The sequence below is a fragment of the Nyctereutes procyonoides genome, unplaced genomic scaffold (genome assembly GCF_905146905.1).
Source record: "Nyctereutes procyonoides isolate TBG_1078 unplaced genomic scaffold, NYPRO_anot_genome, whole genome shotgun sequence".
NCBI lineage: Eukaryota > Metazoa > Chordata > Mammalia > Carnivora > Canidae > Nyctereutes > Nyctereutes procyonoides.
In genome coordinates, this window is record NW_026575024.1 from 44,670,980 (window position 1) to 44,688,335 (window position 17,356).

General features: G+C 40.7%; 1 protein-coding gene across 2 annotated transcripts in view; it reads left to right on the forward strand.

Annotated features, from left to right (window-relative positions):
* The window catches only part of CFAP61 (cilia and flagella associated protein 61), a 277,336-nt gene that overhangs the window by 86,641 nt on the left and 173,339 nt on the right, over nt 1-17,356 (forward strand). The window contains exons 11-14 of one of the 2 annotated variants that reach the window (XM_055306700.1): nt 2,493-2,671; nt 4,522-4,561; nt 7,442-7,581; nt 9,600-9,960. In XM_055306700.1, coding sequence (XP_055162675.1) covers nt 2,493-2,671; nt 4,522-4,561; nt 7,442-7,581; nt 9,600-9,615 — 375 coding nt within the window. In that variant the 3' untranslated portion in view covers nt 9,616-9,960. Of the gene's footprint in view, nt 1-2,492; nt 2,672-4,521; nt 4,562-7,441; nt 7,582-9,599; nt 9,961-17,356 lie in introns of those variants that run through there. The other variant, XM_055306706.1, reaches the window with a different exon arrangement.

Below are 17,356 nucleotides of genomic sequence, written 5' to 3' on the forward strand. Positions count from 1 at the left end.
ACCCATATCATTCTGCCACTGTTCATTGCTCAGCTCCTAAGGTCGATGACTTCAGGTGCCTGGGTTTTCTCTGATGCTGTGCCTGTAGGCAGGTCAGAATATTTGGAGACCAGCCATCAGAAAATGACTGAAGGGAGTTGGAGAATCACTACCCTAGTTTCTTTGCCTCTTAGGTGGGACGGCTCTGAAATATATTCTTCAGAGTGTCCCAGGGATCTTTGGGACTGAGTGGGACACTCTGCATTAGCATCCTTCCTTCCTTGCCTCCCTTTCCCACTCTGCAGAATTTCCTGGCATCTCTCCCCAAATGAACTTAGCTCAGAGTTTGCCTCTGAGAACACCCACACCAGGGCAGTACCACATCAGGCTCCAGGAAGGAGAGAAAGGCATGGAGCAGAGGGCAAGCCAGGCTCTATTTCTAACAGGTAGCTAGCTATTCCTATAGGACCCCAAAGCAGAATGTGGATGTGGAGGAGGGGACAGGATGGTCCCTGCTGCATTAGACATACTGGAACCCCAGAGGGCATGTGGGTCAACAAGGTGGATTTGATGTCCTAAGTTTATCTCCTCTCCTTTACGGAAAAAAAAAAAAAATCATGGAAATGACAATAAAGCAATAAGAAGGGCACAAATCCACAAAGAAAACAAGACTAGGAGAGGAGATATTAGAAAGTGAGCCCTTTCAAAATGTTGAGAATGAAGAAAATCGATGGAAGAGTTTACACTGGCTTAGCACAGTGGAGAAAGGAGAAAGTCCAGTAGTACTGTGAGGGGAGGAACTAGCAGAAAGCAGTGCCCTCTCTCCCTGTGTCCACAAAAGGCCTAGGGCCTGGGGCTTCCGGAAGGCAGGGTGAGGACGGGGCTGAAATGAGGGATCTGACAGTCTGCTATGCAGTGTTGGGGACACTAGAGTCCCTGCAGACAGCACCTGGCTCCTCTACTGCTCTCAAGTGAAATAACCAGATGGTTGTTCTCTTTATCAATGGAACAGAAGCAGCTCCACATTCAGGTTCAGCCTGCACTGTGTGAGGCTGTGTAAAAGGGAAAGCAGAACACTCCGTTTCAAATGGAGAAACCCCTATCCTCTCCTCCCACCATGTTCTCCAAATGCCAGAAGCCAGGTCTTTGTATTAATTTTTTTTATCACTATGGTAACAAATTACCATAAAACTAGTGGCTAAAACAACAGGAGTTTATCATTATACAGCTCTGGAGGTCAGAAACCCCTAGCTGCACCGATGCTAAGATCCAGGTGCAGGTAGGACTCTGTTCCTTCTGGAGGCTCAAAGGGAGAATCCATCCCTTTGCCTCTGCCAGCTTCTGGAAGCCACTTGTATTCCTTGGCATGTGATGCCGTCCTCCATCTTCAAAGCTGGTAACATAGTATCTTCCAGCCCTTGACCCTCTCCTGCCTCTTTTTTACAAGGACCCTTCTGATTATATTGAGCTTGCCTAGATAATCCAAGATAATCTCCTTCTCTTACAGTCTTCACTTAATGACCTCTGCAAAGTCCCTGTTGCTCTGTAAAATTCACAGGTTCTGGGGACTGGGCCATGTACATTTGGGGGGCCACTGTTGTGCCTATCACAGTCTCCAAGAGCTATAGCACATATTCAGAAACATGAGAGTAAATACCAAAGAAATGAGAAAGTTGAAAGGGCTAGCCAATGGGAAGAGGAATTGGAGGGACAGGGGACTCCTGATTTTCTTTTTAAGGTTTTAGTGCTGATAGTATTTTAGTGTTTGATTAAATGTTTGGATTTAATGTTTGGATTAAAAGAACTCTGAGATGAGCGGCCATGGTGGCTCAGCGGTTTAGCGTCACCTTCAGCCCGGGGCCTTATCCTGAAGACTCTGGCTGAATTTTGCTATGTCCTAGATCGAGTCCCATGTCAGGCTCCCTGCAAGGAGCCTGCTTCTCCCTCTGCCTGTGTCTCTGTCTCTCATGAATAAATAAACAAAATCTTAAAAAAAATAATAAAAGAACTCTGAGAAGGATCTCAGAATGAATCCTTTTCCTGTACTGAGCTATAACGCCTCAGACACCCCTAAAAGGTCTCGCCAGTTGGACCTCCCTGGGCTCCATCTCATCACCAAACTGCCCAAATAGTTCCAAGATCCAAAAATTTTTATAGCCCAAAATCACAGTGAAAACACTGGGAGACAGAGGTGTTTTGCCTATGGAATTGCTATGTGCATAATACAACCATACTCTAACTTGTACGGAGTGTTGCAGTTGAAATATGGATCCTATATGAAAGACCAACAAAACCATTTGTTTTCTGACCTTCATGTGAGGACTTCTTTAAATCCCTTTATAAATTTTGAATATTTCATTAAAAGGTCTGGCTCAGGATTATTTGTTTCAGGTGAGACTATCACATTTGTCCTAGGGAGACCATATAATGTAGAGATAATGCAACCACTAGCCCATGAAATTGCAGAAGATGAATAGGATTTTCACTTGGATCCTCCTGTCTCCTTGCTCTAGGACATAGAAAAATTCAGCCAGCAGTCCACTGTGGGCGACACAGACTGCGATGGCAGCTATTTGAGCTTGGCATCCATGTTGCTGCCCGAGGAGACCGGCTACTTCCGCCCCACCTATAAGGGAGCCTCAGCTGCTTTTTGTATTCAGCTCTTTTGTATCGAGGAGAAATATGAAGCAAGGCAAGTATCGATCCCGGGTACCATGACAGGACTTTTCTTACAGCAGTGGCAGCCTCACATTTTAATCTTGGGGAGCCCATGGTTTCCAAACCAGGCCTTGCATTCTAATCTCCTGGGTTTGTTTCTTTCTTTCTTTCTTTCTTTCTTTCTTTCTTTCTTTCTCTTTCTCTTTCTTTCTTTCTTTCTTTCTTTCTCTTTCTTTTTCTTTAAAGTAGAGATTTCTGAGACCCAGTCCCAGAGGGTATCAGAATAATAATATAATTTGGGCAAGGGCTGCAGAACCGCACTGCCCATATTTTGACTCACCTGTGTAACAGTTGGGGATTTGGAAAATCATCACTTTTGTAACCACATGCTGCTCTCCATTCTCTAAAGTTTGCATTTTGGGGGGAGGATGTGGAGTTAAGTGGTTGCTTGTCTGGAGCCTTTTGGTTGCAGGTATCAGAAGATCCAACTGAAATGGCTTTTAAAAAAACGTAATAATCACTTCATAGAACAAAGGATAAGTGCACTGATGGGATTGATTTTCAATGTGGCTTGATTCAAGATAACCCCATCAAGTTCCAGGTTTCTCTCTCTACCTCCTAACCTCTGGTTCCTTGCTGCTGGCCCCATTCTCAGAGGAGTATACTTTTGGGGGCCGAAAAAATAGACAGTGAGCTCAGGCTGTGTACCAGAAGCTAGTGAGGACTTCTTTATGGTTTGAGGCTGGCTTTCTAGCTAAAGCTCCATCAGACCTGATAAGACTGTGTGCTCATTCCTGAGCTGATAGATGGGGCCAGGCCAGGCCATGGTGATAGTTTAGTCCTTTGTCTCATGTTCCCCTCCAGATTTGGGGCTGAAACCTTACCCAAAAGTAATCTGAGAGGGGGTTAGTGGGACTGAACAACAATCTGTGGCAACTGCTAGAAGAAGGAGGCATGGTGCCAGACAAAGCCTGGGTGCCCACCAGACCACTCAATCACCCCATTTCCTATCTCCGTGTGTTCAGTGCAAACTCCCATCTATAGTCTGGAAGTGGACCTTTGACCTCGATGCCTAGATTCACATCTCCTTTAGAATTCCCACCTACTCCACCATTTTATTCACAAAATAATCTGGAAAAGGATAAAATTGCCCCATTTTGATAGACCAGAGGTTCTGGAGTATTTTTTAGATGACCAAGAGTGCTCCCGGACATTTCTTTCTTAGAAAATGTATTTAAACATATTCCCAGTCTTCCAATCTCACTTAGAATTATGTTTTATTTGTACTCTTTTCCTCTTAAGTTTTCAATTTCTTTGGAAATCCTGGAAGTTGAAAACGGAAATCTTTATTTTACTTATATTACAGATATCTAAAAAGCCTATAAGCCCTCCTAGATTTCTTGTGTGTATTTATTTTTCCCTGTGCATTCAGATATGATTGTGCTTAGAGTATGACTTTTGAATTTTCAGACAGAAATTCGATGATCCATTATGGTTTGCCTGTGACTATACATCAACAGCTGGCCAGAAGATCTCATGCATGAAAAAGATAAAAAGATCAGAGCTGCTTATAATATACCCATATCTCCCCAAAAAGCTCTAACAAAAGGGAGTGTCACAATGTGTCATAATGAGTATCTTGCTCTTTGAATATACAAATTATTAATTGCTATAATAATGTCTTTAGTTATAGAAAAATACTTCATTACTGAAATATGAAGCTTATGACTTTCTGCTACTTGATTAATGTTCAGCTAAACATAAATTCCAACTAGTGATTGGCTGTCACTACCTGACAGGAAGAAAACCATCAATCTCCTTAAATATAGATTGATGCCCTTTTTGCTTGCACGTCAATGACAATGCTTACTGTCTTGTTTACAGGTCACTGGACTTTATGAATTTTGTCTTCAGTCTTTTTCCTGTAAGTACATGCTGAATTTTGAGTAATGTAATTGGTTTTGTGAGCTAAAAAAGTTACAGAAAAGTAAAATGCCATATTCACTCTCCAAGCATGTATACTGTTATGAATGTTGAGGTTTGAATTGCTTCTGTGTTCTGAAAAATAAGGTTGAGTGACATACTGTGAACTCTTAAAAATATTGTCATTGCTCTTTTCATAGTTCCCTTTCAATGTATAATTTCTTTTAAGGATAGCTTTAACAGTTTTTTTAGTAGAATCAAATCACTAATAGAATGCTGGTAGTACATGAAAATGTCAGAAATGACACAAAAGTGGATTAGACTGCTATCTGACTTTATAGCTTACATTGGCTCAAAGAATTCTGAAACCATTATATTGCTTTTCTGATAGTAGGAAAGTAGGAATTTGTGGCTGATTTTCTGGTTGGCATTGCCCAAAACAATCCCTGATGTGTAGGAGGCACTCAACCTACTACAATATGTTTGGTGAATGGGCCCCAGGCAAACAGACCAGTGCAAACAACATCCTCCATTCCGTCCTCTTCCTCTATTTTTGTTTCATTGTTGTAAAGGGATGGAGATTCTAATCAATTTCTTATCACTTTACTGGAGAGAAGAAAAGTGGGGAAGGAAGACAATTGAGGAACACATGGATTTTTATAAAGACTTTTTCCATGCCTCGCCTAAGTAAAGTCAGTGACTAGACTTCTTCAGTTGGTTAATTCAAGCAAAATATCTATTGTCTTATTTTTCTTGATCCTCTTTCTACTGAGGCAAAAAACAAATATGGTCTAATTATGTTTCCTGAAGCCCATGTGATCATAGGTTGTATTTCCTCATTTTGTTAATATAATGAAGACTTGCAATAATGTTTTCCATTGTAATTTTTTGGGATTAATTTTAAGGCATTTTTAAGCTCATAAAGCAATGTAGATTACCCTAAAGTAGGATTTACAAAGCCAGTTCCCTCAGAGATGCACCAAAGTAATTTCCCTACATTTAAATTCATTCCTATTTTGAAGTCCATGTAAAGGCAGATCTTCAGCATGACAAAAACAGTGCTGGCTTTGAAAAGGTAAAAGACATACTTTTACAGTTGAATTCTATTTTATTTCAGGATCTAAGGAGAGAGGAACAAAATATCTTTATTATTCATCCTTAAATCCTTCAAATCTGAGTCAAAGCAATTCATTTTGGTCTCCTCCTCCCAGAGGAAGCCAAACCATTATATTGCTTTTCTGATAGTAGGAAAGTAGGAATTTGTGGCTGATTATCTGGTTGCCATTGCCCAACACAATCCCTGATGTGTAGGAGGCACTCAACCTACTACAATATGTTTGGTTTGCCCCAGGCAAACAGACCGGTGCAAACAACATCCTCCATTCCTGTCCTCTTCCTCTATTTTTGTTTCATTGTTGTAAAGGGATGGAGATTCTAATCAATTTCTTATCACTTTACTGGAGAGAAGAAAAGTGGGGAAGGAATACAATTGAGGTACCACTGAGACTTGGTACAGATTCCTTGTTTTCAACTTGAATATTTTCAACAACGTGACTTTCAAGTTCCCCAAAAGGAGCTGTGTTATTTTGCTAGAAAGAAGGAAGATAAGGTCAAACAATGATTCACTTATTTGGTTTGCCCAAATGTCCCCAGGGTTGTGGATTAGCACAAGTAATGCCTTCACAGGGTTCAGGAGGAGGCGAGATCCCAAAGGGACAAATTAGCTCTGGGAAGAGCAGGCGGTTCCTGCAGGCACCTGGCAGGGGGTCAAGTGCAAAGTTTGGAACACAACATCTAGGACAGCACTGTTCCATAGACAACAAATTTAAACCACATGAGTAATTCTAAATATTCTAGTAGCCACATTAAAAAAAAAAAGTTAAAAAAAGTGATTTCACAGGGATGAAATAAATTTTAATAATACATTTTATTTAACTGAATATGGCCCAAATTTAATCATTTTAACATGTAATCAGTGTGAAAAGTTATTGAGATATTTAACATTCTTTTTCCCAGTGTTTGAAATCTAAAATGTATATCACACCTGTAGCACATTTCAATATAAATGCTACATTTTCATCAAAAATATATGATATGTGTTTAGATTTTGTAAAATTTACAGTTGAATAAGTAGATTCATATACTCAAGTTATTCCAACGTACATAGAACTTTTCCAATAACTGAATTGAGTATCAGTTTTTAATTTAAATTTTAAATTAATTAAAATGAAGTAAAATAAAAAACTCAGTTCTCCAGTCACTCCCTAGGCTACATTCCTAAATGTCCAGTATCCAGACGTGGCTGCTGGTTCCCATTTTGGGCAGTGCAGATCCCAGGGGTAAGTGGCAGTTCTGAGGACATTTGGATCCTCCTATGCCTACTAACTAAGCACACTTCCCAGGTTAAACACATCCTTAGATCTGTTCACCTAAATGAGATCATGTCATGATAAAATATGGATATCCATTCACATATAATACAGGATTTTAGAGAAGAAAGGCCTGGAGTACAAGCCTCTCATCCCAGAAGAGGGGACCGAGGCTGGTGCTCTGTCACTTAGCAAGTCTAGAGCCTTGACTATGACACAGTGCTGCCTCATTTCCTTCAGGGTGCAAGCAAATTTGCCAGTACAAAGGACTTTACTTTCAAAAATGACTTCCACAAAAGAGCTATGCCGAATGGGTCCCATTGTTTACAATACTCATTTATTTAGGTTTCAGTCAGACTTGCAGAGATTTTCTCCATATGCTTGTAATTCCTCATCCACTTGAATATCATATGGTCACTTTCCAAATTATCAGAAAGTTGAACTTGAATACCCTGTCCTTTACACATTTTACTCCCTATTTTCCGGTGTGCCCTGGTCGCCAATCATGTTAGGACAAGAACTTCTGCATCATTTCTCTGCCACACCTCACCCCTGAGTTTGCCCTCATCCAGAACTTTGTGAAGATTGTGCCCTTCAACAACTGTACTCTGGAGCAGGATCTCTATGTCTTCCATCGGGCTGGATTGCTCAAGTAAGTGGACATACATTTGGCCAAAAGACAATCCATGAAATTAAAAAAAGAGAGAGAACGGAACAAGGAGCTTGCTACCATTTTAACTGAAAGATTTATTTTAAAAATTATTTTATTGGTGGAGGGCTTGATGATCGAGTGAGTTTAACCAATACATTTAGGGAAAGAGTCATATTGAGAAGTTGCTTGTCCAGTCAGATATTTTTTGTCAATAAAAGACCATTTGATACCAAAATAGAAAAACTGACCCCCCCCCCAAAAAAAAATGGCCACACTGTTTACATATGAAGAAAAACAAACAAAAAACAATGGATATTTAAAGCTCTTAAAATTGGGTGGCCCTGGTGGCTCAGTGGTTTAGTGCCGCCTTCAGCCGAGGGCATGATCCTGGAGACCGGGGATCGAGTCCCACGTCAGGCTCCCTGCATGGAGCCTGCTTCCTCCTCTGCCTGTATCTCTGCCTCTCTCTCTGTCTCTCGTGAATAAATAAATAAAATCTTAAAAAAAAAAAAAGAAGTTAAAAAAAAGAAAGCTCTTAAAATTTATCATTCATTGGGGGAAAGGAAGCCAAAACAAGAATGAAACATCATTTTCAATCAATTGGCAAGGCATAAAATAGAGAAACATTCAATTCTAATGAGACAAATGTAGCAGTCATTGGACTGTAATTGACATGTAGTTCCAAAGGGCAGTTTGGCCAGAAAGCTGCCAGTGGTTCATATCCTTCAACCCTTCAATTTCACTCTTAGAAATATATCTTAAAAACTGATTGCAAAGATACAAACAAAAATTTATACATGAGAATTAAAGATATTGGAAATACTCTAAGTGTCCAATAGTAAGACAATGTTTAAATACTTTATGGTAACTATATGAAGGAATTATAACTCTGCAATTCACTTACAGAATATTTATTTTATTTTTTTAAGAGATTTTATTTATTCATGAGAGAGACAGAGACAGAGAGGCAGAGACACAGGCAGAGGGAGAAGCAGGCTCCATGCAGGGAGCCTCGATCCCGGGTCTCCAGGATCAGGCCCTGGGCTGAAGGCGGCGCTAAACCGCTGAGCCACCCAGGCTGCCCTCACTTACAGAATATTTAATGATTGGAAAATTCTCAGAATTGTAATGCTAGGCTCATACCAAAATATAAAACAGCATTTAAATATGACTTAAAGGGATCCCTGGGTGGCACAGTGGTTTAGCGCCTGCCTTTGGCCCAGGGCGCGATCCTGGAGACCCGGGATCGAATCCCACGTCGGGCTCCTGGTGCATGGAGCCTGCTTCTCCCTCTGCCTATGTCTCTGCCTCTCTCTGTGTGTGTGTGTGTGTGTGTGTGTGTGTGTGTGACTATCATAAATAAATTTAAAAAATTTTAAAAAAATAAATATGACTTAAATTTTTTTAAGGTTTTATTTATTTATTCATGAGAGACACATACAGAGCAAGGCAGAGACATAGGCAGAGGGAGAAACTGGCTTTCTGCAGTGAGCCTGATGTGGGGACTGGATCCTAGGATCCCAAGATCACTCCCTGAGCCGAAGGCGACACTCAATCACTGAGCCACCCAGGGGTCCCTATGATTTAAATTTCTACAGAAAGAAAACACATGAATAAAATAGTGTAAAAGGAAATGTGCAAGTGTGATACTATTCTGTGCCACCTAGACCCTTCTTGTTCCAGACTAAAGAATTCATTTTCTAACTGCAATGTGTGAGCATCAGCAGCTTGAAGCTGAGTCCCCCTTGAAAGAGATTGCCCTGGACTGAAGAGCAGGGTTTTGCCCAACACCTGCCCCTCTCAAGGGCAGCCTGCATCTAGGGACTAGTCTTGGGCAGGAGGAGGGGGAGGACATGCAGTATAAAATATCACTAGCTCCCTGCCTCAAGGAGGGGTAACTCTGAAGGGTCTTCCCAGGGCCAGAACTCCCAATGGGATCAGCTAGTGTTTGTTGTAACCCTACTGCTTGCAGTCTGACCTCTCCCTGTGTCCTGTCCTGTTTCTGTCACTCCTTACAGGGATGGAAGGTCCTAAGAGCTCACTCCAAGAAATCCCAGCATGTAGAGCTCTGTGTGAGCTGCCTGGCTGCCTCCCAGGGAAGGAGGCCTACAACACTAGAAGTGGACAATAATTGACCCTTGGTGGTAGTAGGAGCATCAGGGATGATTTTTAATTCCCTTCTTTACGTTGCCTAAAATTTGGAATTCTAAACCTAGCTTGAGTACTGCCTAGTATTCTTTTGCTGGCAAGTAGTAGAAACCCATCCAATTTGCTTAAGTAACTAGAGAATTTATTACTACACAGAGTCCAGTGAAGAATCCATGGTGATGCTAGTTTCCTGGAGGGTTTAGCTATCCCTGTTTGATCTGTCTCTTCCAGGCTGACCCTTTTCAGACCAGTGGTTCCTCTGTAGTTGTAGGATGGGTGAGGTAGCCTTAGACCTTTTATCACTTCAAGTCCCTTGGGGAAAGAGTGATGGGTATACTTTTGTTCAGAAGCCCCAGCACAAAAGTCTGTTTGCCTGTCATCAATCGGCTCAGATTATGTCCTGTGCTGACCCATCACTGGGCCAGAAGCTGCTGGCTGGTATCATTTAGGTCTATTCCCAGAGCTCAGGAGTAGGAGGGATGCATTGTCAGACACAAATCTGGGGACATTGCTGAAGAAAAGGACAGTTGAGTTGCTCTCCACAGCTCTTTCAGGACAGGATCATCTCTATCAAAGAAAATGAACAGTATTAGTGTGATAGGAATAATATCAATGCTTTGCATTTTCTTTTTTTTTGTTTGTTTTCAAGAATGTTTTTTTTAAATAATAAATTTATTTTTTATTGGTGTTCAATTTGCCAACATACAGAATAACACCCAGTGCTCATCCCGTCAAGTGCCCCTCTCAGTGCCCGTCACCCATTCACCCCCACCCCCTGCCCTCCTCCCCTTCCACCACCCCTAGTTCGTTTCCCAGAGTTAGGAGTCTTTATGTTCTGTCTCGCTTTCTGATATTTCCTACCCATTTCTTCTCCCTTCCCTTCTATTCCCTTTCACTATTATTTATATTTCCCAAATGAATGAGACCATATAATGTTTGTCCTTCTCCGATTGACTTATTTCACTCAGCATAATACCCTCCAGTTCCATCCACGTTGAAGCAAATGGTGGGTATTTGTCGTTTCTAATGGCTGAGTAATATTCCATTGTATACATAGACCACATCTTCTTTATCCAATCATCTTTTTTTTTATTTATTTTATTTATTTTATTTATGATAGTCACACAGAGAGAGAGAGAGAGGCAGAGACACAGGCAGAGGGAGAAGCAGGCTCCATGCACCGGGAGCCGGACGTGGGATTCGATCCCAGGTCTCCAGGATCGCGCCCTGGGCCAAAGTCAGGCACCAAACCGCTGCGCCACCCAGGGATCCCTCCAATCATCTTTTGATGGACACCGAGGCTCCTTCCACAGTTTGGCTATTGTGGACATTGCTGCTATAAACATCGGGGTGCCGGTGTCCCGGCATTTCATTGTATCTGAATCTTTGGGGTAAATCCCCAACAGTGCAATTGCTGGGTCGTAGGACAGGTTTGCGTTTTCTATGATTTACCTTTTTCAAGGTAAGGTCTTATACATGAAGTCTTATTCTTACAAGGTATTATAGAGCTCATCAAACTGTGCATTTAAAATGGGTGCATTTTGGGGCATCTGGGTGGCTCAGTGGTTGAGTGTCTGCCTTTGGCTCAGGTCATGATCCCGGGGTCCTGGGATCAAGTCCTGCATCAGGCTCCCTGCAGGGAGGTTGCTTCTCCCTCTGCCTATGTCTCTGCCTTTCTCTGTGTGTCTCTCATGAATAAATAAATAGAATCTTAAAAATAAATAAAATAAAATAGGTGCATTTTTATAGAATGTAAATAAGATCTCAGTAAACTTGCTGCAAAATCTTAGGACAAAGGGATTGGTGGAGTAGTTTCAGAGAGCTTTTTCTATAATTCATATAATAGCCTTTTAAGTGAAACTTTGAGAAACATCCTAAATGATCAATGTGTATTTGGAGACTGGCTAAAAGAATTTTGGCATATTTATTCAGCACATTACTATGCAGATTTTAAAGAAATAGAAATAAACTTATATATCCTGTATGGAATGATGTCTGGGATGGTGAGAAGCCAGGAGTCAAACAGTATACACTACAAACAGTAAACACTATAATAGTAATAGTACTGATAGCTTACATGTATGGAAGGTTTGTAGTACTTTGGTCACTTTCTTAATCACTTTCTGTGTATCAATATGTGCAGTGACCTTATTAGCTAGGTACCATTATTATCATCCGTATCTTACAGGTTAGGAAACTGAGACTTAGAGAGGTTAAGTAATAGGCCAAAGAATACTCAACAGCAAGTGGCAGAGCTCAAATTAAAACTAAGGCAGTTAGGGGCATCTGGGTGGCTCAGTGAGTTAAATGTCCAACTCATGATTTCAGCTCAGGTCATGATCTCCCTGGGTTGTGAGATTGAACCCCACATTGGGCTCTGCACACAAGAGTGCATCTGCTTGAGATTCTCTCTCTCTCCCTCTCCCCTTGCTTCTCTCCACCCTGCTCTCACAGGCTCACTCTTTCTGTTTCAAAACAAAACAAAACAAAACAAAACAAAAAACCTAAGACAGCTTCCAGATTCAACTCGTCACCACTTCACATACTGCTCTCTTTACTATGTTTTCAGGCAAAGCAACAGAGAAACCCCAAAACACAGTGGCTTAAGCCAGACAGAAACTCTACCTCTCTCACAGGGTAGTGCAGATGTGAGCAGAGCAGCAGCCTTTACCCCATGAAATTACACAGGGCACCCAGGTTCCTTCTCTTACTGCTTCTTCATTTGGTAGACTAAGCGTGTTTACCTAACATCTGCATAATGAGTCAAGGGGTCTGTGAATCTGGATGGATAGAAAAACTTCATCTTTATTTTACTAACCTCAAATTGAAATGTAGTGCATGCTTCCATTGTGAATGGAAGCAACGAGCCTCTGGAGTGTTTGTGAAACCATGACTTTGTAACCATTGAAATCATGGATATTTTCATATCATGTTACAGTTGTTCCAGGTATCTCAAAATATGTATGCACATCCTGCTTTGAAATTTCTCTGGGTTTACTCTAACTAGACCTTGTTATGTAATGCATTAATTTGGAGGCATAGATGTTACTAAAACACACATTTTCAAACATTTTGTTAACTTTATTTCAATATAATTCATTGTCTTTTATTTTACATATTTAAAAACATTAGTCTGAACAGGGGTGTAGCATCACCAGACTATCAAAGGGGTCCATGGCATGGCACACAAAATTTCTAGACAGAGCAGGCTCTTTTCCTGCTCCATGAGAATGCTTTGAGCTGGCTCAGAACAACATAGCCACATTTTCAGCCCATGGAGAAAGATAGGAAGAAAAATGAAGAAATGCTTCTCTTTCATGGAACTTACATCACTTCTGTGCACAGTCTATGGTCAAGAAGTTGGTTGCACGGCCCTACCTAGATGCAAGGGAGACTGAGGGTCTGTCTCTAACAGGCCGGATGTGTGCCCAGAGTTGGTTCCATTATTAAAAAGGTCGGGGGTGGGGGGAATCCCTGGGTGGCTCAGCGGTTTAGCGCCTGCCTTTGGCCCAGGGCGTGATCCTGGAGTCCCAGGATCGAGTCCCACATCGGGCTCCTGGCATGGAGCCTGCTTCTCCCTTTGCCTGTGTCTCTGCCTCTCTCTCTATGTCTATCATGAATAAATAAATAAAATCTTTAAAAAAAATAAAAATAAAAAGGTGGGGGAAGAATGCTATGAACCCATCATGTCTAATTTTTATCTCACACATATATAGAAGCTCTAGAAAGGTATACGGGACTTAATTAATCTTACTGATCTCATGTACATAAGACTTCATTAACCTGAGGAGCAGGACCAGGAGGTTGGGGTATAGCTGGTGACTTACTTTTTGCTTTATATTTATTGGTGCTGCTTGATTTTTCTTTCATTAATAGCCTTTTTTTGAGCCATTTTAGGCTTAGGGCAACACTGAGCAGAAAGTACAGAGAGTTCCTACATACCTCTTCTCTCTCTCTCCCTAGACTCTCCATCAGTTTACATCCCACACCAGAGTTAGGCCATTAATTACCATTGATGAACCTATATCATTACCACCCAAAGTCCATAGTTTACATTGGGGTTTTAGTCTTTCTGTGGGTTTTGCCAAATACATAAAGACTGTATCCACTATTTTAGTATCCTACAGAGTAGTTTCCAAAAATCTTCTGGCTCTACCTCTTTCATCCCTCTCTCTTTCCCTACAACCTCTGGCAACCACTGATCTATTTCCTGTTTCCAGTAAAAAGTTTGGTCTCCAGTTTTGCCTTTTCCAGAGTGTCCTATGGTTGGAATCATAAAGTATGTAGCCTTTGCAAATTGGCCTTTTTCACTTAGTAATATACATTTTAAGGTTTCTCCATATCTTGATAGTTAATTTCTTTTTAGTGCTAAATTATATTCCATTGTCTGGGTGTAGCATAGTTTATTTATCCATCCACATACTGAAGAACATCTTAGTTACTTTTCAGTTTGAGCAATTATGAATAAAGCTTCTATAAACATTTGTGTGCAGGTCTTTGTGTGGTTGTAAGTTTTCAGCTGATTTGAGTATATACCAAGAAGCACAAGTTTGAGTGATATGGTAAGAATGTTTAGTTTTGTGTAAACTACCACACTATCTTCCAAAGTGGCCATACCATTCTGCATTCCACGAGGCATGAATGAGAGTTCCTGTTGCCCCACATCTTCACCAGCTTTGGTATTGTCAATGTTTTGAATTTCCACCTTTCTAATAGGTGTGTAGTGGTATCTTGTTGTTTTAATTTGTAATTGCATAATGATGTATGGTATTGAGCATCTTTTCATATGCCATTTGCCATTTGTAGGTCTACTTTGGTAACATCTGTACAGATCTTTTATGTATTTTTAAATTGAGTTGTTCATTTCTGTTTGATTTTTGAAAAATCATGGGCATGCATTACTTCTATAATAGAAAATCTAGTTATTTTTATGTATACTGATATTTAAATTTTTTATTATGACTCAAGTAGAACTTTTATTAAAATGTACTTTACGTTGTCTACATTCTTAAGTAGAGTGTGTTGGTGACATTTCCTTATGACTTGGGATTCTCTCTGAATAAATACACACTGGAGATGGAGGAAAATCAGATGACTCAGGGTCATGAATGGGTTATGGGTCTGGCTGTAGTCATGGCCTTATTCTCAGTGGCTTCATTACTTAATTCATATTCTTTTTTCTCTCTCTTCTACTATGACTTATTTTGCTTTTATTAAAAATTTAATTTAATGAGACTTTCAACACTTGCCTGGAAATTAGTCATGGTTACAGCAAGGCCCTTGTTTCTCCTTGTACTTTGTACCCATTTGCAGTGTCAGCTTCATTTTTTTAAATCTCTCACATATGAAGTTGGAGCTAGTCATGTACACCTGGGTTCCTTTCTGGAAAATTAAAGTCTCACATGCCAAGGTAGTTTTTGTACTCTTAGAAAATCATGATCTTTTGTCACTGTTCCCATCTGAACCCTCATCAATAACCTTCCTCTGTTCCTCTGTGAATTTTGTAGCCAACCAGCTGCTACTCTACACTGCTTCTCAGCTTGTCCATGCATGTAGCTCCTTTGTGCTATTCCTCTTGTCCCATATCCCTTTCCACATAGAATGTGTTCCTGGTTGTGTGGGGGTTGTGTGGGGACAGACATCCCTCAAAACCCACATGTTTGTCACCATCACCATGTTCCTTTTGTGGACATGGCACCAGACCATGGTTTTCTAGAGAAAGCTTAAACCTTTTATTTTTATTTTTTTATTTTAATTTTAATTCCAAATAGTTAACATATAGCCTCATATTAGTTTCCAGTGTACAATATAATGATTCAACAATTCCATACACCTGGAATCGTTGCTCATCATGACAAGTACCTTCCTTAATCTCCATCACCTATTTCACCCCTCCTTCTGCCTCCCCTCTGGTAACCATATGTTTGTTCTCTATAGTTAAGAGTCTGTTTCTTGGTTTGTTTCTCTCTCTCTCTTTTTTTTCTTTGCTCATTTGTTTTGTTTCCTAGATTTCACGTAAGTGAAATCATATGGTATTTGTCTTTCTCTGACTGATTGTTTTCCTTACAGTTATACTCTCTAGCTCCATCCATGTTGTTACACATGCAAGATTTCATTCTTTTTATGGCTATATAATACTCCATTGTACACTACATTTTTATTCATTCATCAATCGATGGACACTTGGACTGCTTCCATAGTTTGGCTATTGCAAATAATGCTGCAGTAAACATTGGGGTGCATGTATCCCTTTGAATTAGTGTTTTTATATCTTTTGGGTAAATGCCCAGTAGTATAATTACTGGATTGTAAGGCAGTTTTATTTTATTTTTATTTTTAAAAGATTTTATTTATTTATTTGTGTGTGTGTGAGAGAGAGAGAGAGAGAGAGAGAGAGAGAGAGAGAGGCAGAGGGAGAAGCAAGCTCCATGCAAGGAGCCTGACATGGGACTCGATCCCACCCAGGGATCTCCAGGATCACACCCTGGGCTGCAGGCGGTGCTAAACCGCTGCGCCACCGGGGCTGCCCTATTTTTATTTTTTTGAGGAAACTCCATGCTGTTTTCCACAGTAGCTGCACCAGCTAGTAGTCCCACCAGCAGTGTAAGGGGGTTTCCCTTTCTCCACATCCTTGCTAACACCTGTTGTTTCTTGTGTTATTGATTTTAGCCATTTAGATTTTTTCTTTAATTATTTATTTTAGGGACACCTGGGTGGCTCAGTGTTTGAGCATCTGCCTTTGGCTCAGGTCATGATCCTGGGGTCCTGGGATCAAGTCTTGCATTGGGCTCCCCACAGGAAGCCTACTTCTACCTCTATGTTTCTGCCTCTCTTTCTGTGTCTCTCATGAATAAATTTAAAAATCTTTTAAAAATTCTATATTTTAACTAAATTATAAGCACAACGAGCTTTTTTTAGAGAGGTCACACATTTAATGTTAAACCTGGTAGTTTTGCCTGTCAGGATTGCTAAGCTCCTACAGGGAATATGATCTTAAAAACTTCCTTCTTTCCTATGCATTTTTAATTGTTATTATTATTATTATTATTTTAGAGAGAGCAAGAGCACGTGTGCACATATAAGCATGTGTGGGCATGCAAGTCGGGGGTGGGGAGGGGCAGAGGGAGAGAGAGAATTTTAAGTATTCTCCATGCTGAGTGTGGAGCCTGCTGTAGGGCTCAGTCTCACAGCCCTGAGATCAAGACCTAAGCTGAAATCAAGAGTCAGACACTTAATGGACTGAGCCACCCAGGCACCCCATTCCTCTGCTCGTTTTAAAAACCCCTGTACTCAGGGCACTTAGCTGACTTGGTCAGTAGAGCATGTGACTCTTGATCTTAGGATTGTGAGTTCAAGCCCTATGCTGGGCCTAGAGCTTGCTTTAAAAAACACAAAAAACTGAAAGCAACAAGGATATCCTTCAACAAGTGAATGTATAAAAACCCCTGCAAGCCCTTCAGGCAGCTAAGCTTGGTTGGATGAGAAGGAGGAAGCCTGCCTGAAGATGTTTCTACAAAATATGAAGGAAAGACAAACTCACACTCTTACCCCTAGGAGATATTTGCATTTTTTTAATTTTTTTTAATTTATGATGGTCACACAGAGAGAGAGAGAGAGGCAGAGACAC